Below are 22,691 nucleotides of genomic sequence, written 5' to 3'. Positions count from 1 at the left end.
CTCCGGCAGGTTCGCCTGAACGCGCATCTTGATGGATTTGGTGATAATCTCCTGTCCTGCGCGCTCCGCGCTGCCCATAGGTTCTTTGGTATGTGGCGGGGGATTCTCTACCTCTATCCCTTCTCTCGTAGTCCATTCCTCGTACCTTGACGTGCCTCGAATAGCTATAACTGAGGTGTCGTTGTCATGTCGAATAACACAGACTGACAGTCCATATTAACGCTTAGTCCAACGCTCGAAGTTCTCTAAGACTAGCATAACGTGGCTAGCTGACTTACTTAGTAACGTGTAGCCAAAGAGCTTCCCACTGTACTCGTCCTTGATAACAAGTAGCCAGCGAGTGCCATCATAACCTACGTCAAAGTCGAATAAGTCCCAGAGGATTCGGTAGAACGGCCTAGCTGCCTTGTTCTCTGACTCCCGTCTTGACGTGACGTTTCCAGCGTGTGTGACAGCACAGTCTTTACACTGGATTCTCGATACTCCGTCGAATTATACGCCTCTCCCTGCTTTAAGCAACGCCCGTAGAGCACTCTCTCCCAAATAGCCGGTGCGTAGGTGCCATAGTTGCGGAGTTGCGGAACGCTCCTTAAGTGGTTGACTTGACAATTGGAAACCTTACCTATTCAAGCTACGACTCAGAGTCGGGTACATTATAATAGGCGTGCGTGTTAAGGTCACTAGGTTGTAGGAGCGACAAGAGTATCTGAAAGGCTTATATTTAAAGAAAGTCAGGTTGAACTTTCAAACTAGCTGTCTAACAACTACGCTCGTCTGAACCTCCCCGTACCGCAAAGTGGTATCTTTCCCTGAGTACCATAGCCCGGCGTCTTTTAGTAACGCCTCTAAGATAATATTAACATGGAAATCACGGACTACAGCGACGTTGTCAAGTAACAGGTCTTAAGTATTTAGACCGTTCAGCCTAGCTAAGGAGTTCTTAAACACTCGTTTCCCTCTGCCGACCACTAGAATTCGTTGCGTTCCAGCTTCCATGTAGTCGTTGTCAGTTGATCTCTTGAAGGAACCTGGAACCAGCTTATTCTCGTGATTAACTAAGTGCTAGGCGCCGCAGTTGTCAACTAAGGTACTCTCTAAGAGTGCGTGAGGAACGTCGATAAAGTCCGCGGCGTAGATTCCGAGCGTCTCTTCAAGGTCCAAGAGCTTTGAATCAATGGTAGCTGCGTTGACGTTTCCGGGGTACTTCCCTTTAGCTTGCTAAGACGACAGTTCTCGGTCCTTACCAGGCTTCTTCCCAGTAATCTGAGCTACAGAGACAGTAGTCCAGCCTTCCTTAGAGATCTCTCGGCGTAGTTCTACGTACTCAGGTGCCTAGACAGTCTCACGAATCCTCTTAATTTGCTCGTCATTTAGACGGAATCTCATGCCGTCAGCTTAAAAGCCGTTATAGGCGAAACAGAGCTTCCAGCACTTGATTAGAGGGTGCCGGTATCTGATTCCACAGGGGCAGTCAGTCTTCCTATCTCCTTGATTTGAACAGGAGCGATTCCGAGAGCTTCCGGAATAGTCTTGCGAGCCTCCTGTATCAGAACGACTACCTAGCATCGGCGTGGTGTAGAAACTATTAGCTCCCTTGCCTCCGTTCCGGTAGTGCTCCTCCATATTCGCCGCAAACGCCAGACCGTACTCCTCCAGCGTTATACTGTGCCGACGTCCCAGAGTATCGTCTCTTGTAATATCGGCGAGTACTTGAGCGGCCTAAGTCTCTGACTAAACTAACACTACGTTCAGGAAAGCTCGCATACTACGTACTCCTTATATATCGGGAATATTATACGCTCTCATAAGACGGAAGTTCTTTTGCTATAGCTTATACCATATGCGAGGTTTAATTCGCGACTTCTTGTCTTGACGTGTCAGCAGGCTAAGTGTATCAGTATAGTCCGAAATAACAGAGGTCAGCACTACCGCGTCTGAAGGTGCCATATCACGCTTAATAGACCTGACTAGTGCTTGTAGTCCTGCGGCGCCCTCGGCCGTATTATCATTGATTACGTCAGTTAGAATAGACTAGCTGATAGTACTATTTACCTAGTTGAAGAGGTTCTGAATACGGTTGTTGAGCGCCGTCCATTCAGCTAGCTTATTCGAGTACTCCTTTGTTCGAGCTTCCCAGAGTACCTTGATATCTTCAAACTTAGCTTCTAAGGGCTTACTTGTAGACGCCGGCGGTTCTATTATACTCTCTCTTTCCTCAGCAGTAGCAGCGTTCCATTTCGCTAGCAAATCTAAGTCGGCTTATATTAACAACGCTGTCCACTTACTGAGGCGACTATTCGTCTCCTCTTATATGAAATTATCGATACTCGGGAGATTCGGTCGTTACTCAACGATATTTCCAACGTCGTCGGCGTCGGGGTTAACAAATCTCCAGATTCCTTTAAGTTCGGCATAGTACCAGAAGGTCGTCTACCACTAGGGCCACTGCTTTCTCTGATCGAGAGTATCGCCCTCGTGTTCAATTGACTCGTCTTAAAGGTACGTCGACATATCAGAGAGGCTTTCCACAGAACTGATAGCGTCGAGAGTATTTCGGGAAGTTCAGGGAGGTATTTGAAGGAGTTCTTCAAGTAGCGGTATGAGTGTCTCTCAACACTACCTGCAACTCTACCTGTACTACGTAGTATACTCGTATAGTAGCTTAAACAAGCGAATGTGGCTCTTAACTATCGTGTACTATAGGGAGGAGCTTCATATAGTGTGAAAGTCTTGATTTATTAAGGTATTCTAGAGCTCCCCTATAAGAGGAAGCTCTAGGAGTTCTAGTTATATAAGCAGCCTCTGGTTGGCTGGAGCGCCTTAGGGAGTGCCTCAGGTGCGTCAGGTGCACGACATAAGTGTAATCGACTCTTATATACCTCAGTAGCCGTTAAATCGACCTACTTTCGCGCTAGCCTCTAGAACCTTAAAGTAAGAGAGTAGAGCTTTAAAAAGAGGTAATAACTCCTAAAGAGCTCCGTGAGATAATAACGTAAGGTCGAATCGATTAGGGTTACTTTCGAGGGCTTTAGTAAGACAGAAAAGAGGTTCTAAGTACTCTGCTATTAGCTAAAGAGTCTCCTATTTATTATTATTAAGATAATCTTCTTAAAACACCTCTTAATCGAGAGTATCTTTAGAAACCCTTAATTTAATAGCGTAAGTATTAAGAGCCTCGCGGAGAGCTAGAGCGCGTATAATTATCGAATATAAGGAATTCCAGTGTATACTACTATCTAAAACAACTTTCTATCTCTTTCCGGCGGCCTTACCTTAATTAAACTTATCTTGTAAGCTATTAAAGGCTATACCACGCTTTCCAGAGGCTATAATATGTACTACTAAGTTATAAAGCTTTCTAAGCTCTCCGCGAGACCTCTAAAGTTGTCTCCTTCCTTTAGGACTAGCCCTCTTAAATTTAGCCTTAAAAGATAATGTATCTTAACTAAATAGGTATTATTCAGCGATAAGATTAAGTATATAGCTTATATAACGAAGCCGGCGTTATTTCAGGTTGAAATTAAGTGATTTTAAAAGCTTTAAGAGTGTAGTATCGTTATTCGACGCGTTATTAAGGATAAACTAACTAAAGTTATATTCGTTGATTCCGAATCGTTGAAGGAGAGGAAGAATAACAGAGGCTTAGTCTATACTTAATTAGCAAAGGGGAGAGGCTAGAAAAGAACTAGCTTACTAACACTAGTTTTTCTATAGCCTGGAAGCTCTAGCAGGCTAGCTAGTACTATAATTGCTTCTCCTTTTTTATTTATATAATACAGAACAACTGTAACTATACTGATCTTATCCCGGAGTGATCCCTAGCTATTAAAAGATATAGAGACTTTTAATTAAGCTTCTATAACGTCTTATATAATCTGCGGCTTGAAGTACTTAAATCTCTGAGTTACCTAGATCTCTGAAGTTAAATAAGAAGTAGGTAACGTGTTAAGAGCTTAAATATTCGTAATTTTAATAATTTAACAAAGGTATTTAGAGGAGGCTTTACGGTATTTAATATCGTCTATTACTACCTACTTAATAAAGGCGTTCCTGAATTCTAGCTCTTAGAAAGGTATAATATACTTGTAACTATCTCCCATAGGACTAGAGGCTTATATAAGTTGAATTACAGTTGAAGGAAGCTTTCCGATATCTCTATCTTAGTCTAATTAATACTCTAGAGCTATATGATATGCTACGTTCTTAAGGGAGTTACTATTAAAGACTATAGTCTTGTTTTTAGCAAATTAAGAATCGTGGTGACCTAACTCTATTAGTATTCGGGGTACAGATAAAAGAAGTAGCTTATATAGTTTACACGCCTAAAAAGAGTGTTTCTTACTTTTCCTAGGTTATACTAGAGTATAGTCAACTTTCTAGAGCTACGATCGATTTAAAATACTTATTACAAGTGTAAGAATAAAGCCTCAGGGTAAAAGTAACACGTTTACCGGCCTATCGTCAAACAATAGTTCTCTAAAAGAATATAGAGAGTAGTCTGCTTTTAAATCATCTCTTAATAGCTTAAAAGGGTCGTAGTTATTATTATATACTACCTCAGGTTATTAGTAGCGGTCTTTAATTACAAATAGAAGCTAAGTTATATTTACTAAAGGTTCTTTACCTACACTTATTATACGAGTAAAGGGATCGATTAGAGCACTTATAGTACTCGCAGATAGAGATTTAAAAGCCTCTAAGGCTATATTCTGTAATAGTCCGGTATTTACTCGCTGTAAATACAGAAGGCTACAGTTGATCTCTAATAATCGAGAAGTAGGTATATCATATAGACAGAAGATAGTTACTAAGTATTAGAATACTATTTAAAGTTGAGTATAAAGCTCTTATCTAATAGTAGATATACCAGTCTTATATAGAACCTTTATTCTTCTTAGATCCCTTGAGATACTAGATCCTTAGATCCTTAGATCTGTTCCCTTATAAAAGGATCTAGGGATCCAGGGATCTATCATATAACCTATCGTCTACTATAATCTAGGTAACTATTACTACTAAGCGTGAGTGTATAGCGGTACTACTCGCTATCTTATATTATTCCCTAGTTAGTACTACCTTATTAATAGCACTGCTCCTTCGTTAGTACTAATACCTCTATAGTACTACTGATAGTACTATTAGCATATAAGTGCTAACTAAACTGTAGCACTAAGGGGTTTATAACACTATCCCCCTTTTAGCTTAGCGTAGTCCCTACGCTTAAGTATAACTTTAAGGGATATTAATAGTTACTAATAACTATCTTTCTTATCTATTATATCTAGTATTATAAAGAAACTAAGTGTTACCTAGATAAAGAAAAAATAGAGTATTTAGCTCGTGCTTTATATTAAGCGTGCTACGTAACTCGTAAAGCCTTATTCCTTCTACTATAGCTTTTCCTATACCTACTTCCTAGATTTATTTATTTTAAAACGATACTCTAAGTGTATTTACTTAAAGCGTTATAATTATAATACCTCAGGGTATATTAAGAAGTTCACTCCTGAATAACTTATATACTAGTTTAAGATAAGAAAAACCGTAACTTCTACTCGCTCTCTAACGCTTCCCTTTAAGCCTATTAAGAATAATCCTACTTCTTAGTTCCCTGCCTTTAAACTTAACGCCTACCTAGTGTCCTTTTCTAAGGGCCTAGTCCCTGACCTTAGGTCTCTTTCCTTCTAGGTAAACCTAGATTTCTTTAATAGAATTCCTGTAGAAGCTTAGGGCAGTGGAGGTTAGATTTAGGTTCCTAAGTGTTTTCTGATTATAAGTACCTTTTCTATTTGATTAAATATTTTATTTTACTATAGAAATACTAATAGTCGAGAATAGTCTCTACTTTATATTTAGCGTTCAGATTAATCAGTTGTATTTCGGTAATAAGAGCCGGCAGTGCTCCTGGCGGTACTAGTTTAAGGAGAGATATATAGAATACTAGGTAGATATTTATTATCTTTAATAGAGCTAGTTAATAATTAACTAGTCCCTTAACTTTAGTAATCCTGAATAGTCCTAGCTTCTTATAATCTAATTTATAACTTAGTTGTTTAATTGCGATATTCTTTCTAAGTAAGTAGACTTTATCCTTCTCCTTAAGCGTTAATCTTATACTACGCTTTCTATTATAGTAGATCATAGATCTCTACGCGATAAAGAGAATATCAGCTAATAATTCTTTATAGAGCTATTTAAGCTTACTTACCTGTAGTATAGCTTCCTACGCGGTACCCTAACTAGCTATTAATAGGTTATATACCGTAGGATTATACCTATAATTCGCGTAGAACAGTGATACTCTAATAGTCTCTTAATCCGCGCTATTATATATAAACTAAGTAAGTGGGAGTAGTTACACTTAGTTATCCTGCTTATAGTTTATATAACACTGAAGATAAGTCTCTATTATCTAGTTAATTCGTTCTATTTATATATTAATCTAAGGATAAAATACAATTAATATTTTCTACTTTATTCCTAAAAGCGCGATAAGAGTTTTCTAGAACTTTAAGGTAAAGAGCTTATCTCTATCTAAGATAATCTTATCTGGTATTCTATAGCTTATAAAGATTATTCTAAGGAATACCTACGCTATCATAGGCGCGTCTTATATTCTAAGTACTAGTACTATATACATATACTTTATAAACTTATCCGTTATTACATAGATCAAGTCATATATAATTCCTATAACTAAGTCTTTCGAAGGTAGTAACTTAACTACGAAATCTAAAGTAATTAATTTCTATAGGCGAGGTAATATTATTAGTAACTTTATAAGCTTATACGGAGTATAGTATAATACCTTATTCCGGATATATATATCACATGATATTATTACGTCTTTAACTACTTTCCTTATTCCTAGGAAGTAGTATTCCCTAGATAGCTTAGATAGCGTCTTAGCTACCTCCTAGTATTTATAAGCGAGTAGCTTATACTAGTGTATAACGAATTTAATCCTATCCTTAGTAGATATATAGATTCGTCCTTAGTATAAAAGCGTGCTATCTAAAGTAAAAGAGAATCTTTCGCTTAGCTACTTCTTCTATTTAGCTATAACCGGGTTATTAGTATAGTTCTTCCAGATTTTCTTAGTGACCTAGCCTATTAAGGCTAGCTATTAGTAATTAACTATTAGTAAATTACTATCCCTTTGTAGTATAGTATGAGATTTATAAGTTTTATTTATAAGATATTCTAGTTTCCTACTCAAGGCATCGGCCCTAGCGTTTTCCGTTCTCTTAATATAAGAAATTCGAAGTTTTATAATAGAGAGTGTTTTATACTATTAAACCTAGCGTCGGTTTAATTCTTTAGTAGTTATAAAGTAAATAAGATTCTTATAGTTTATTAGGATTTATATTTTATGAGTAGCGCTCTCGAGGTAAACTTTCTATTCGCGTACTACGTCTATAATTGCTAGTAACTCTTTATCGTATATATTATAGTTAAGTTCTACTAGTAATAGTTTCCGCGAATAGTAAGCGACTAGTTGCTATTTTCTATCCTCGCCCGGCTAGCTAAGCATAGCTCTAATAGCGTAGTTCGAAGAATCTGTTTTTATATATATTTCTTTATCAGGGGTGAAGGAAATAAGTACTAGTTCTGCGATAAAAGCTGCTTTAAGTGCCTTAAACGCTTTTCGTGCGCTATTAGACTAGTAGAATTCCTTGTTCTTATAAGTTAACTCCGTGAGTAGCCTAGCGATTTTCGAGTAATCCTTAATGAATCGCCTATAGAAGTTAGTAAACCTAAGGAATAATTATACTTCTTTAATATTTATAAGCCCTGTTTACTTGATAATTACTTTAATCTTTTTAGAATCTATAGCTAATCTTATAGTAGTAACTATATAGCCTAGAAAGATAACTTTATCTATATAGAAGTTACACTTCTCTAGTTTAAGTAATAAGTAAGTATCCTCTAGCCTCTAGAGAATAGCTATAATATCTTTCATATATTACTCCTTTAATTTAGAGTAAACTAGTATATCGTCTAAATAGTATATACATGTTACGTTTAAGTAAGGCTATAAAATATTATTAATTAGACGCTGAAATATAGCTAGTATATTAGTTAAGCCGAAGGGTATAACTATGTACTTGTAGTAACTAAAACAAGTACGAAATACTATTTTTTCTTCTTCTCCCTTAGCTATTCTAACGAGGTTATACGCTTCTCGTAGGTTAAGCTAAGTGAAAATCTTAGCTCTAACGAGTCTATCTTGTAGCTCCTTAGCTAATAGTAGTATATAATAATCCTTCTTTATAGTATCGTTTAATCGATAGTAGTCGATATATATTCATTATCTACTATCTTTTTTTTCTATAAATAAGATATTACTCCCTTACGGAGATTTAGACTCTCAGATAAATCCCTTTATTAGGTTTTTATTGATATATTACTTAATTATTATTAAGTCTATCACTGAATATTCCCTAAGTAGTTAGAATATTAGTTTAGTACCTAGTTCTAACTCGATCCGATAATTGTAGTCTTAGTATTTCAATAAGGCCTTAATACTTTATTCCTCCTTAAATAGTGCTGTAAACTTCTTATATACTAATAGTATATCTTTTATCAGTAGACCCTTATCTTAGTATCTAAGCTCTTCCTTAGAAGTAGCGCTAACCTCTTAAATACTTATTACTTCTATTCCCGGTAGATAATAGTAGTCTTAGTAATAACTAAACTTAAGTTTTCCTATCTACTAATCGATAACAGGATTATACTTTTCTATCTATAATAGCTCTAAGATAATATTATACCTTCTAATCCTAACGATATCGAATTAGATTATTTCGAAGTATCTAGTAATACCTATATAAACTGGAGTAGTCTAGACCTTAATTAGTCTATTAGAGGCGACTTTACTATCCGCTAGTACTAGATAGTATCCCTTATCCTTTACTTTAGTTAATAGGTAGTACTCGAGTATAATAGTAAGAGATATAAAGTTCCCTTATGCCCTAAAGTCTATTATCACCTAAAGCTTAACTCCCTTAATTTTAACCTCTAATATAAGATATTTATCTCTAATAGTAGTAAGTTACTATATACAGAAATATTCCTAATATACGCTATAGTTAAGGATACTTTCCTATACCCTTCAATTGCTATAGCTTAAGCTAACCTTATATATGAGCCTTATTCCGAGTTCGGTGTATATTACTGGGTTATATATCTTATAATAGTACTAGCTATTATTATTAACGTGGACCTATGTCCTATTATATCGGTTCTTAGTTATAATTTCCTATTCCTCGCTTACCTCTAGTGGCGCGCTAGTATTAAGAATAATAGTATTCTGGAGTAGTAAGTGCTGTATAAAGGTTATTAATCCTTCTTAGCTACCAGCTATTTTCTATCTGATACGCTTATAGTCCCGGTAGACTACTTCATACCTTGCTTCCTATAGTAGACCCCCTAAGCTAATAAGGCCTAGTTCTTAATAAGTAACCCCGGTGGCTATATTAATCTAGTAGTAAGTGTTATAACTAACCTAATATAAGCTCTCCTCTCTTTAGGTAACTTCCTAAGTTTTACTCACTCTTAGTCCTAAGAGTTCAGGTTAAGGTAGCCCTAGTTCTAGAGTCTACTCGGGTTCCTAGGCCTTCTCCTCGCTATTACTTAGTATTAGCTCTATATTATTATCTAGCCTAGAGCTATCGTTATCTTAATATATATAGTCCTTAGAGGGTGTACTAATAATAGTTTACTTAAGCTAATCTATAATACTCGCGGAATCTCGCTTACTATTATTAGAATCACTTAACTAGGTATAGATATAATTCTCCTTAAGCTCGTCTATAGTTATTGTAACGGTCCGGTATTTACTCGCTGTAAATACAGAAGGCTGCAGTTGATCTCTGATGATCGAGAGGTAGGTGTATCACGTAGACGGGAAGACAGTTACTAAGTATCAGAATACTATTTGAAGTTGAGCACGAAGCTCCTATCTAATGGCAGACGTGCCAGTCTTATATAGAACCTTCGTTAGCCTTGGATCCCTATGGGTCCTATGATCCCAGGCTCCAGGAACCTTGGACCCTATGGTTCCAAAAGCTCCATGCCATCACGTGACACATGGTCCCGTGATTTCGTTCCTAGTTCTTGGCTTCTCTGTGCAGCAATGCTGCCGAGCCTCAGGGCCAAGACACACGTGATACTCCTTCTGAGTGCGTTCGTAACAGTTATATATTAATATATCGCAGCGAGTTATTATATTAGTTTATTATAAGAGCTATATCTTATTATATTAGTATATTTCTTATTTATCTACGACTTCTTTTATTGATAAGAGCTAGCTATATAGCTAAGAAGGCTATACTTAAAGTATAGCTTCTTCTCTTATCGCTCACTTATAACTTTCTTAGATAGCCCGCTGCTATATAGCTTTCCTTAATAACTTAGCTTCTAGAATATTATATTAAGTTCTATTTCCTAAGAGTAGAATAATTTCTTATTATTACCCTCTCTTCCTTAGTATATATATATTCTAGAGTAGTATTAGCCTTTCTTCTTAAGTGCCCTCTTGTAGTTTTAGTTATTAATCTTAATAGCTATTTTAATAAGTTCTTACAAGTTAGTAAGCGTATCTGATCTTACTATCTTATCTTTTACTCTATCTTTTAACCTTTTATAGTACTATACCTAAAGGGCGTTATTATTCTAGCTAATCTAATTCGCGAATTACTAGAAAGTAGTAGTATACGTGATTACTAACCCGACTTACTTTAAGTTCTAGATATTCTATTCAGTAGTATAGTTCTAATTGATATCGCTAAAGATACGGTTAATCCTATACTTAAAACCCTTAAAAGTTATAAAGATCTTCTAGGATTCCTTAGTTATTACTATAGATACTCTCCTATTCTTAGTCTAGTTCTAAATATAGTTTAAGAGAAAGATCTCGATTTAATTAAAGGTAGATCCCTAGAGAAAGGATAAAGCTTAAAGGACTTTATTAGTCTCTATAGCGAACTAGTAACTATTAAAGCCCGTATAGAGCTTAACCTAAGTAAAGTATACTCTAAGCTTAGATCAGTCTCTATAGTAGAGATCTAAAGTAGCGATCTTAGGTATATTCTTTAGGTTAAAGACCTTAGTGAGAGCCGAGTAGTTATTTAACGATCTTTTAACAGAGGATATATTATCTTTATAAGTTAGTACCTCTAATAAGAAGGTGCTTAAAGTATAACAGTCCGGTATTTACTCGCTATAAATACAAAAGGCTATAGTTAATCTCTAATAATTAAGAGGTAAGTATATTATATAGACAGAAGATAGTTACTAAGTATTAGAATACTATTTGAAGTTAAGCACGAAGCTCCTATCTAATAGCAGATATACTAGTCTTATATAGAACCTTCGTTCTTCTTAGATCCCTTAAGATACTAGATCCTTAGATCCTTAGATCTGTTCCCTTATAAAAGGATCTAGGGATCTAGGGATCTATCACGTGACCTATTATCTACTATAATCTAGGTAACTATTACTACTAAGTATAAGTATATAGCGGTACTACTCGCTATCCTATATTATTCCCTAGTTAGTACTACTCTATTAATAGTACCGCTCCTTCGTTAGTACTAATACCCCCATAGTACCACTGATAGTACTATTAGCATATAAGTGCCAACTGAACCGCAGCGCTAAGGGGTTCGTAATATATTCTTAATATCAAAAGGCGTAATCGATCGAGACATGTTTATAGCGTTAATTCAGATGGAATTAGAGAGTTACTATATAATATAGATAGCCTTAAGACGAGCTTTGATTATTCTGCCGTGCTAGACCGCCTAATACAGCTAATCGGAAATAGTTTTCCTGCTCTAAGACTTCTATTTTCAGTAAGTATAGCATTAAATCGCTATACTAAGTACTTAGAACCTTACTCTAAAATCATTAAAAATATAAGGACCAGCTTATAAGCTAGCTTATAAGCTAGCTATATTCTAGCTAACTAGCTTACAAATATATTCGAGCTAACTAGCTGACGTTTTTTTCCCAGCTGACTGATTAGCTTAAAAGCCGGCTGACTGATCGGCCACTCTGAAGCTGGGTCATAAAGAGAATTGGAGACTTACTGTAGACCAAAGCATTGTCGCCGAGGTTATAAGGAACGTTATAGGAGAAATACCAGAACAAAGCTGAGATTTGAGCGCCATGGTTTTTGACGTGGTGGAGCTTCGCATCGTTAAGGACATAGAAAGACACCGTCATTGCTATAAAAACCAGCAACATGCCTGTAATGGCCGTGAGAAACATTACTCGACGCTTGAACCTCGCCACGATGAACGATGCAAAAACCGTGGCAGTGACGAAACCCCATACTTGGTTGGCAACGTTGATTCTTGTTTTGGCAAATCCGGTAGTGTAACCCATGAGGGGGTACAAGATATTGGTGTACTGTGTGTGGAATCATGAAGTCAGCAATATTCTTTTATGTTTTGGGGAGCCAAGGATTAAGAAGACAACTATAGTATAATTTCATAGGAGTAATAAGATACTCTGCTTAGGTGAGAGTACGAAGTTGAATATTTGCAGCGAGACGGTGACACTTACATAGGACAACAGTGAATTACCGGATGTCTGAGTACATAGTCCAAGGAATATGGCAACGTATGTACGACGGCGCATACCTGGAGTCGAGACCATATTCATCCAGGACTGTTTCGAGTTGTCCATCTCGATCTTGATAGTTGAGCCGATCTGAGCCATCTCTGCTTTTACAAGGACCGAGTCTTCGTCACCTTCGGCATGGTATTTAATCAAGATAGCACGCGCTTCTTCGTGTCTATCTTTGCTTACAAGCCATCTCGGGCTCTCTGGAAGCAAGCTGCAGTGATTATCAGGTCAGTATTGAATATGGACATCAGATTTAGCATTGAATCCCTGCTGGGTACTTACAAAACTGTCGATATCTGTAGAAGTGAGGGGCACATCTGCAAGAGAGAAGGAACGCGCCAACTCCAGTTACCGGGAATGTCGACAGTTTTGATAGTAATGACCGATGCAACGATCGCTCCGAGAAAATAGGAAGAGTTGAAGAGAGATGTTAAGGTTGCACGATCCTTAGGATGACCGAGCTCTCCAATCAAGGAAGAACCGGAAATGATGCAGAAAATAATACCAAAACCAAGTACCATTCGTGCAAAGATATACATCCCGACTTCAGAAGTTAGCAACATCCAACCTAAATCCCGTCCTTGATCTTCGCCAAGGTCAGACACTTACTATTCTGCGCGAAGCCTTGGAGCAATGCACCCACAACCATACACAAAGAACCACCCATTATAGGCCAGCGTCTCCCCCATCGATTGTTGATATAAGGAGCAATGGGGATCCCAATGATAGAACCAATCTGGTAGCACGAATTCATGAATCCCAACATTCCAGGGGTTAGAGCCTTTTTACCGGTTTTGGGGTTGATGGTATCACCGAAGTCTGCGGACAAGCTATTAGCTATATGGTCTATCTCGAAAGTCTACATGTAGAGCTCGTACAGAGATACCAGGTGTCGGAGTACTGTAATGTGTTCATGAGCTGCGAGTCGAAGCCCGAGGTCATCTCGATGCCCATACAGCATACAAACAGGGTTAGGTACATCATCCGCAACTTGGGCTTCTTGAACCATTTGACCTTGTCTTCAGCGGCTATCTGAGTGACGATAGGATCTGACACGCCCCTCAGATGAGGAGCGAGGTCTGCAACAGCAGTGACTGGTGCCATGTTCAAGCGTAGGCAAAGCGTAGGCTTGCCCAGCAGGTAGAGGTGAGGTGGATTTGCTGTTTCTTCCTCTAAACTCGTCTCGTCCTGATGGCCAATTCGACGGAGAAGAGTAACGGAACGAAGAGAATAACAGTGCCTGGGTGATCCTACGAACGAGGTGGCTCTCAGCAGTCTTCTATACTAGCTAGGCAGGTGGCTTGGCCCCAGTCCCATTTGGTGGTTCATTGTGTTCAAATTACATTCAGGCTGTTTGAGGCGATTCCTACAATATCTAGGGATTTCGAACAACAAAGATCAAGCACAGCTCGGGTATCTCCTTTGGGTAATGTACGGTGTTTCTCCGTCATCGATTCGTGTTCATCATACTTGGTACATGTGGTAAATATTCCACATACGACATCTGAGCTTATTTTCAGAGGTCCCCCGCTCTCTTCCCCTCTCTTCCCCCCCTTTGTCTCAAAGTAGGTAGGGAATCTGGGAAGAATTAATTTATTAATTGTGAGCTTGTCCGGAGAGAAGCTTACGCCAAGTGGCCGGTACGGCGTAGGTTAGTTGACAAGATGCAAGACGCGAGATGCGGAGAAGGGGATGGAGGGGGGGGAGGTTCACCGGTCTTGGTTGTCCAATGTCCACAGGTGCTTACTCCGGAGTATGTAAAGTGGTTGGGTTGGGTTGGGGAAAGGCCGCTGCCTAGCGCTGTCAGACTGGTGAGCTGATATAGCCGGTACCAACCCATACGTTAAGGCGCATCACCCGACGTCCGGTTATAATATAATACCATGCAGAGTGTGTCTGTCGCATTCGATTGGCTGCCGAGGCGGGGAACTTACCTTATTCTAAATTGCCATTGTTCAGTACAGATTCGTCTTCAGATCTCTGATCTGCTAGCGGTTAGAGTAAAGGTTTGGAGTGGTGCAAGTCTAGATATTATGTGATAGGAATCGGAAGATTGGTGGAGTCGCGGACGTAGGAGTAAAGTAGCAGAGAAGAAGGAGTGAACTGAGAAATTCCAAGAGTAGGAGACAGGAGTTTGGAGACGGAAAGTTGATGGTTCCGAAGCATAGAATTTGCATTGCGGAGAATTGTATGGACGGAGAGTATTCGATCTCAATCTTCGTAATAATAAACCTGACCTTCTGTAGTGTATTGTAAATAGTGTAAATATATATACCTTAGTGATTGGGACCGAGATCTCGGTCCTAGGTGTATCAGAAACTGATATAAATTTACGTGTATTACTAGCCGAGATCTTAGAATCTAGAAGAAAAAATGTTCATTCATAAGCCCGTTGTATAGTAGACAGAAAAGATTGCCCATTTCTCACCAGCCTATGGTCGTATGTGGAAGGCAAAGTCTTATCTGTGTATCTAAATACTGCTGCTTTTGAAGTCCTGGGACGGACTGGGGACTTATAATTGAATCGAGTACATTTTGCACTTATCCATCAAAGCTAATGTCTTAAAGCGGTTTGGGATTTCTTTTATTGTGAATATTATTGTATGCACACCTTGAAGAAGTTGAAGTAACGCAACATACGCTTTCCAATCGAAGCTGAACATACTCAAATGAATGGTAACTTTTGTGGCTAAGTCCTCACCAGCGGAAGGAAACCAGCTTCAATCGTCCAACTCTCTGCTTTGAGCCTCTATTGCTCGACCTACTTTGAAATAGCCAACACTGTAGCCCAGAAGACTTGTAAACTTCCAGAATCTCTTGCCTCTCCGAGCGCTCCTCTCCGCCCAATCTTTCGAAGCTGCTTCAAACACACGCTCAATAGATTTCCTTGATAAATCCTCCAACTCACTTTCGGCGTCGACCCAAAATGATCCATACTTTTCCTCCGTAGGGTACTCCAAGGGGTGATCAGGCCAACCATTGGACCAGAAGTCCTTGATATGGTTTTGCAGGTATTTATGTTCCCAGTACAAGTCTCTCACCGCCATAAATCTCTCCCCCCTCATCGGCATATTACTTATTTCTTCTGATACCTTTGCTAATGCTTGCTTTCGAAGATATAGAATATGTCGTAATTGCCTGCACCAAGGTGTTCCCATCTCCATGTAAATGCATTCCTCATCTTTCTGTTCTTTTGCCAAGGCAAAGAATTCCACCAGGAAGTCCTGGGTAGTTGCGTAGAAATCTGAAATTTTATTTGCATCGAGGGTCCGTTCATGACCAGGCTGTCGGGAGGTGAGTCTTGCCATGGTAGTCTCCGGGTCAGAAAACCATCCTTCGAGTGATTTGCGGACCCATTTGCCCTCTCGCAGGTTTTTGAGTCGGCGTCGCTTAGTTTTCCTTCTTTCGAAATAAATCATGACACCGAAACCTCCGAACATTATGAGGCCAAACAAGCCCATCATGATCGGAAACCAAGTTCTAAACCCCGGCAAATCCTCGGATTGATGCGCCATGTTCGAGGTGGTCATGTTCGAATTGGCCATGTTCGAAGTCATAATATGGAAAGTCGAAGTGGAATTTGGAAAGTGACATACATGTAAAAGGGAAAGAGTTTAGGAGAGCACGAAGCTTTAAAATCAGGTGGCTCGAAAAGCATGACGTCTCACGACACACTACTTGCAGCGATGTGGGCTAATCTTTCTCTCGCTACCAAACAACAAACAGCAGCCTGCCGGCTCCAGAAGTCCGAGACAGCGTCAATGATCAGTTGAGTAGTTGGGCTCAGTTCTCAGGACCTAGGAGAATGTGGGGGTATTCAATTGTCACTGTACGGTAGACAGAAGAGATTGCCCATTCCTCCCAGCCTATGGTCGTATTTATCAGCTTAATGTATATTTAGCTCGATATAACAGTTCCAAATTCTACTTATTCTGTTGGGCAAAGATTTATATAGCCGATTAAGGCACAGTTAAAACACAAAACCAATTGATTGAATACACTATGCATATCCAAAGCTATGCAAAAGGAACACCGTCTTTAGGCAAGTTTAGAAATAGCTATTGGACATTTCTATGTCTTAGTATTATTTTATTACATCTGTTGTTGGAATTGTTGTGAGGATTTGTAGTAGAATAACTGCATGTCTCAATCGGCCACCTTTTTCTCCGCCCAACAGCTATTCCAACCGAGCGCGTGGAGAAGCTTGGTGAGAGATTCACGGTCATATGTATTTCCCTCTGCTCCGATTTAACTTTCAAATATTTTTGCCTCAGAGTTCCACGCTCTCTGTGATGAAAATAAGCATTCTGTTGAGATATATGGTTTTTGGATATTATCTTCCTCGTCTGGTTGGTCTGATATCCTGTGAGTGATTTTCTCCTTTCCCTCAATGGACTGACACACCTCATGGAGTGGATCGACTCCACGTGCCAAGACCTCCTTTATTTTACAAAAATAGAAACAGAAAAGCTTGTGATGTCTTTTATATGGGCCATGCCAAGCTTTAGACAGGCCTGTACCTTGATGCGACGAGGGGATGGAAATTAAGCGATGTCCATATTTGTGATTGCGTCTCCATATTTACTCGTATCCTTAGCTCTCTCCAGAGTCTATATAATTAGCATCAGATCCAGCAGGATCATTCCTCTGGTATCGTCGTTGGTTCTTGCTTATCTCAAAGGTCACAAGAGGACAGTACATCTATATTCCTCCAGCACACCGAATAATTAAAGAAACCTTCTTCATCCAAAATGACGTTCAATTATGCATTATTGATGGCAATAGCATTTGCGCCATTTAATCTTGCAGCGCCAGCATCCAGCAAGATTTATTCTCGAGTTGCGGGTGGTAATCTCGCCAGGCCAGGAGAATTTCCCTTCCTCGTTGCACCTCAACTCAATGGCAATCAATGGTGTGGTGCTACCTTACTTAACGCCTACACTGTCCTTACCGCTGGCCACTGCTCGGTCAATATTCCTCCTGCAAACGTTACGATCCGTGCAGGCTCTATGGTAAGTACGCCCTGAGCTGGGGAACATGAAATATGAACTGACTTGCGCCAGAACTGGCACTCTGGAGGCACTGTCTCAAACGTCACAGCAATCAAGCTTCATCCGTCATACAGACCCACAAACGGCCAGTTTGAGTAAGTTTCCTCGACTCCTCAATGTTTGTAAACATATACTGATACCATGTCCTGCGTATAGCATTGCACTTTGGCATTTAGGGACTCCCATTGAGTCTTCAGACACAATCAGTTATGCCCGAATCGTCTCTCAAGGCTATGACCCAGTTGTTGGGTTGAGCGCAACCACGGCGGGCTGGGGTAACACAGCTGAAGACCAGACAGTGGAGGGATCTGCTGATTTGAGATGGGTCAACGTCCCAGTTGCTGCTAGACAGGATTGCAGTATTTACGGCCAGGCCACTGCCAACGAGATCTGCGCGGGTGGAGAGGAAGGAAAAGGCAGCTGTCCGAATGACTCTGGTGGGCCAATCTGGGATGCGGAGACGGGCGAAGTGATGGGTACGGTTCACTCTGGTGGTGGGTGCGGTCTCAAAGGAGTGCCCATTCTATACACCAATCTTGGAACTATGAGTGACTGGGTGCGTCAAAACATCTGGTGTGCGTAGCGATTTCCATCCCTACCTACGCAATAGGCGTAACGCCCTTCTTCAAAATCACGTTCCCATATTTCCTCGTTTCTCCTGTGACCACGATCGCAAATGCTTTCTGGTTGACTCGCTCGTAAAATGCAAAGCGCTCGATCTTGAGGATCTCGCCTGTGTAGCCTGCTGCTAAGCTTGCTTTGAACGAGACTTCGACTTCGGGGTCCGACGTGTCGCCAGGTACGACTGATGCGTTCATTTATTAGTGAATGAGGATTCAAAAGTGAGAATAATATAGAGTTAAGGGTGAGGAGAATGAGAAGGAAAGACAAATGTACCTTCCATCATCATAACCGGTACCTCGCCATAAGTGTCGAGCTCGAATAGTGGAATGATTGCAGCGAGAAGCGCGGATGCTGAGATGCCTGTCTTGAGTTTAGCACTTCGAGTACTTACGACCTTCCATCTCATAGACTACCAATATATCTCTCATATTGGTGGGTGCCGGACTCACCATCGGCTCTCACCACCTGCACATTTGGTCCGCAAATCGAATGGCTCGGGAAATGTGCATCCGCAAGGACGATCTCATCGCCATGTCCCATTTCCGCCAATATCTTCAGAAGAGATGGGGAAATGAGGGGTGAGATGCCTTTGAGTACCATGTTGACGTTGCCGCTGGATGGAAGATCGTTTTCAGGTTGAGCGGGGTAGATTTTCTGGATGTGTTTACCAGTTGACAGGTCTTGGCTCCAGAATGAGAGGATGGTACGATGGGAAGATCCGTTTGAAGGAGAATTGCTTGGGAGAAATTTTGAGAGGTGCGCGACAATCAACAGTCGTTCACGTTTCATGGTCGTGAATTTGTCCACAAGGAGGGGTGACAGAAATCAAGCGTGCCGGAGTCTTGCCGACGAATCGCAGGGATCCACAGTAACAACCATACCTGGATACGACAGAAATCTCCCAAAATCTTCCTTTGACATCTATTGCATCATCTTTCGATCATCAAAATTGTATATGTATACAGATATTGCTTACAAGATAATCCCACCCTTTGCCTTAGATTCATCAATTCCTGGTCGTGCTGTACAGTGTTTAGACTCGCTTAATTACTGTCCGTGCTATGCAACTTGAATATACGAAATGTTTTCTGCAGCTTGCAGTCTCACTATATTCGGCGGTTTTCACGGCCAGTATGAAGGTGAAGGATTGTCTACTCAGAATCTGCCGACAAGCACATGTAGCAAACTCCTTTCTTATCAGTCCTTGTCAGTGTGGTGATTGGACTTAAAAGTAGCCCACAAAAAGAATCTTGCAAAGAAGTGCCAACGTGAATCCGGCAAATTGTTCATGAGTCAAAGTGACGTTGATATACCCATAACTGAATCACTTCCTCTTAACAACGCCTATTCGTGAATACATATCTCCACTACACGACCTTCCCATACTCCAGAAACTACAAATTAAATCCAGCTATCATATCACCTGTTCAGAAAGTCCTTCTCGAAATGCATCCGCTCGTCACAACGGTACCTGCAGCTCCAAAGCCGATGTCGGCATCTTGCCCTGATACAGGCAATACCATCACGGCCTGTCAGCCTGTAAGTCCAACTCACTTCACTCTTCCAGAATCCATACTTTTCAAGCGGAAGCAGATGTAACAAAAGCCTAAGAAGGAGTTATTCTTGAGAACGCTTCTGTTTCACACTTTAAAAGAAACCACTAATCTGATGCTTTGTTGCAGAAGCCTGTTGAAGGCATGAAAGTCACTTCCAATCAGATAATCCGCATGCGTGGCGGGGGTTCTAATGAATGCTGGCGATGCTGGACTGCAAACTTCGGGTGCTGTGATGGTCCTGGAGGCGATCGCTGTACCCTCTGCTGAAGATATAGAAGCGTAAGATCTCAATTTATTTTCTGGACTTGAGTTAATCTGGTGTGAATATGCGTGTGAAGCATGGTTTCATGGTACTAATATAAACATTTCTTATTCCTTTTGTTTTCTATCAAGTTAATTCAACAGCGTAACCCCACAAGTATCCCTTTCAAACATCAAACAAATCCAACACCTGCTCAGCTTCTTGCCGAGTCAACCCCGCTATAACATCAATAGCCGTCTGTGAAGAATTCGAATACAACAGTACATTTCCCAGGGGGAACGCCCATGGACAACTGATATCGTAATCTGCAGGAGATCCAAGATTCGCGCCTGTCAGGTTCTGATATCCTAATCTTACAAGAGTTCTCGATTTGGGATTATATCTAGGCCATCCGTACCTGGATGAGAGTTCAGTCAGCATCAACAATTATATACTGAGGAAGGGCGTAGGGATACGAACTCTTTCAACCCCTTCTTAGGATCCTTCACAAACTCCGCCCAAGCACCCTGTATATACTCCCCAATTATTTGCTGCTCGGTAGTTCTACCCGTGATATTCTGCACATCCAGATCCGTTCCAAAGACCATTGGAATCTCCGAACCATGCCACGCTCCGGACGGCGGTGACGTGGACAACGCTAGGTTTGGGAAGTATCCAAAGTAGTGGTATCTCCAGGTCGGCACTTTGCGAGCCGCGACTTTTGCGCGGACGGATATCCCGCAGTTGAAAGCGAATTGGTTTTGTAGTTTCCAGTAGCTGGGAGAATAGGTGATACCGCGAGCGCCGAATGTGACTTGGAATAGGCCGGCTTCGTTGTCGTTATTGCCGATTAGGAATGGTTTACGTATTACCTTTCCTGCTGCTGCGCGTTCGAGGTTATCGGGGAATGCGACGATGTTGTCGACTGTTGGCCCGAAGTTTAGCAGAGTCGAAATAGCCCTGAGGATCGATGTCTGGTTCCGAGAACGCATACAAGAGAGAACAGTGCTGTTTGTAGAGTTTGTGGAAGAGCATCCGAGGAGTGTAGCTGCTGCGGCCCAGTTTTCTGCTGATACGTCTGGAGTTGCTGGGTTGGCAACCCCAGATTGTGCGATGAAGCCGTTGACGATCGGGTCGTGGGTCCATGCAAAGGAGTAGAAGTCTACTGAGCCTGCACCTGAAGACTCTCCGACGAGAATTATACGTCTTGGATCTCCTCCGAAGGCTTCGATATTGTCCCGAGTCCATTCGACTGCGAGTCGTTGGTCGAGAAGGCCGAGGTTGTTGATGCTGTGGGGATTTCCTGGGAAGCCGAAGATGTTGAGGCGGTAGCTGTTGAAAACCGTCAGTTAAGTGCATAGAATTAGGATGTGTTTTATTCTTACTTGATCGACACCACAATGATATCCTGTGAATCTGCGAGGTGCTTTCCGTTGTGAGCAACAATATTCGACGAGCCAGACACATACTCTCCACCATGTATCCACAGAAGAACCGCCTTCTTCTTCTCTTCAGACTGCGGTTTCGTCCATATGTTGAGGGTAAGACAGTCTTCGTTGAATATGTCGCCAGTTTGTCCTATCATTTCGTCCAAGACTTGGAGTGCAGACGGAGCGAGATTGAGGTTGGAAGCATTAGCAACCACTGCTGCAAAAGATGCTCCTCCATTCGAAGGACATGAGAAACCCTACTGTGTCAGCATTGGTGAAGAATTTCGAAGGTCCCGACAACTTACAAAGTTGCTTCCATTGATCGTCGCGTCAGGACTGTCAAGTGCTTCCGGCGCAGCCCATCTCAGATCTCCGACTGGAGGTTTTGCCTACGCGTTGATTAGTCTTTGAACGGATATTTTGTAATATCACGAACGTATGGAATCCCTAAGTACTCTGAAACAGAAGGCGTCTTGTCTGCGGCATGTCCTTCCACAATCCCACTTGAAGTCTGCACTTTCTGACCGATCTGCCAATTCGGGTTCGTAGACGGCGTTGCAATCGTAGTTAATACCAAGGCAGCAAGTGCGCATGCGAAGGCGAACCCCATGATTTGTGGATAGTTAAACCTTTAGTATACTGTGGTGTAGAATTTCAAAAGTTAAGAAGCGGGAGAAATTTTTCACATATTTGTATTCACCAAATCCCACCCACATAATGCAATACCGACGTAAACTTCACCGCCAAGTGAATCCACCCGTCATAGCAGCATATATCCACATGCTGCAAGTATCCGCAGCTGTCAAATATCTACTTTGTGTCTCCCCAAAATATATCCCCGCCATTCAGAGCCATGAGTTTGCGAGGTGATCGTCAGTTCCGCCACGAGATGTTGACATCGCGCAACAAGTGACCCGATTGGGGAATCGGGCTTAAGGTAATATTGGCGGATTTCCTCTTGGAGATATGATTTAGCGGCATAGTGGCAGGAGGTAAGCTTACATTATGTCCAAGACTCTTAGCGCCTTGTGTGCTTGGAGGCTGGTGTTGTGATGTTGTGATCCTTCGGCTGCGGGTTTTAGCGAAAGCATGCTGGTGGTGTGGCATGCGAGCACCACGCCTCGGCGCCGAAAGTCTTGGGCACAACGTCTAT

At 40.9% G+C, this 22,691-nt stretch overlaps 5 protein-coding genes across 5 annotated transcripts; 1 reads left to right on the top strand and 4 right to left on the bottom strand.

Annotated features, from left to right (window-relative positions):
• Positions 1 to 11,928: 11,928 nt before the first annotated feature.
• ONS95_006553 (uncharacterized protein) lies at positions 11,929 to 14,983 on the bottom strand. The gene is made up of 6 exons (XM_058500018.1): positions 14,265 to 14,983; positions 13,515 to 14,214; positions 13,246 to 13,455; positions 12,919 to 13,180; positions 12,574 to 12,847; positions 11,929 to 12,417 (listed from the first exon to the last, which is right to left on the bottom strand). The coding sequence occupies exons 2-6, from the start codon at positions 13,738 to 13,740 to the stop codon at positions 12,028 to 12,030; spliced, it is 1,362 nt and encodes a 453-aa protein (XP_058349852.1). The 5' UTR covers positions 13,741 to 14,214; positions 14,265 to 14,983; the 3' UTR covers positions 11,929 to 12,027.
• A 222-nt stretch (positions 14,984 to 15,205) lies between these two features.
• On the bottom strand, positions 15,206 to 16,521 carry ONS95_006552 (uncharacterized protein). The gene has a single exon (XM_058500017.1). It carries the CDS (start codon positions 16,191 to 16,193, stop codon positions 15,357 to 15,359), a length of 837 nt encoding a protein of 278 aa, XP_058349851.1. The 5' UTR covers positions 16,194 to 16,521; the 3' UTR covers positions 15,206 to 15,356.
• Positions 16,522 to 17,387: 866 nt separating this feature from the next.
• On the top strand, positions 17,388 to 18,270 carry ONS95_006551 (uncharacterized protein; the record flags this gene model as incomplete). The annotated part of the gene is made up of 3 exons (XM_058500016.1): positions 17,388 to 17,648; positions 17,700 to 17,782; positions 17,844 to 18,270. 3 exons carry the CDS (start codon positions 17,388 to 17,390, stop codon positions 18,268 to 18,270), a joined length of 771 nt encoding a protein of 256 aa, XP_058349850.1.
• A 16-nt stretch (positions 18,271 to 18,286) lies between these two features.
• On the bottom strand, positions 18,287 to 18,911 carry ONS95_006550 (uncharacterized protein; the record flags this gene model as incomplete). Its single annotated transcript, XM_058500015.1, has 3 exons — positions 18,287 to 18,492; positions 18,585 to 18,671; positions 18,761 to 18,911. The coding sequence occupies 3 exons, from the start codon at positions 18,909 to 18,911 to the stop codon at positions 18,287 to 18,289; spliced, it is 444 nt and encodes a 147-aa protein (XP_058349849.1).
• A 1,374-nt stretch (positions 18,912 to 20,285) lies between these two features.
• On the bottom strand, positions 20,286 to 22,148 carry ONS95_006549 (uncharacterized protein; the record flags this gene model as incomplete). The annotated part of the gene is made up of 5 exons (XM_058500014.1): positions 20,286 to 20,526; positions 20,589 to 21,440; positions 21,494 to 21,795; positions 21,844 to 21,927; positions 21,975 to 22,148. The coding sequence occupies 5 exons, from the start codon at positions 22,146 to 22,148 to the stop codon at positions 20,295 to 20,297; spliced, it is 1,644 nt and encodes a 547-aa protein (XP_058349848.1). The 3' UTR covers positions 20,286 to 20,294.
• Between the last annotated feature and the right edge of the window lie 543 nt (positions 22,149 to 22,691).

The sequence above is a fragment of the Cadophora gregata genome, assembly GCF_030347475.1.
Source record: "Cadophora gregata isolate MNR1 chromosome Unknown scaffold_18, whole genome shotgun sequence".
Classification (NCBI taxonomy): domain Eukaryota; kingdom Fungi; phylum Ascomycota; class Leotiomycetes; order Helotiales; family Ploettnerulaceae; genus Cadophora; species Cadophora gregata.
The sequence above is the reverse complement of the archived record's forward strand: the minus strand, read 5'-3'. Positions and strand labels throughout refer to the sequence as shown.

Excerpts from the sequence above, each read along its gene's own strand:
- ONS95_006553 (XM_058500018.1), bottom strand. The coding sequence starts at position 13,740 with ATGGCACCAGTCACTGCTGTTGCAGACCTCGCTCCTCATCTGAGGGGC. Across the intron at positions 12,848-12,918 it reads CTACAGATATCGACAGTTTT|CTTGCTTCCAGAGAGCCCGA; the intron begins GTAAGTACCCAG and ends TAATCACTGCAG. Across the intron at positions 12,418-12,573 it reads GTAATTCACTGTTGTCCTAT|TACACCAATATCTTGTACCC; the intron begins GTAAGTGTCACC and ends TTCCACACACAG.
- ONS95_006552 (XM_058500017.1), bottom strand. The coding sequence starts at position 16,193 with ATGACTTCGAACATGGCCAATTCGAACATGACCACCTCGAACATGGCG.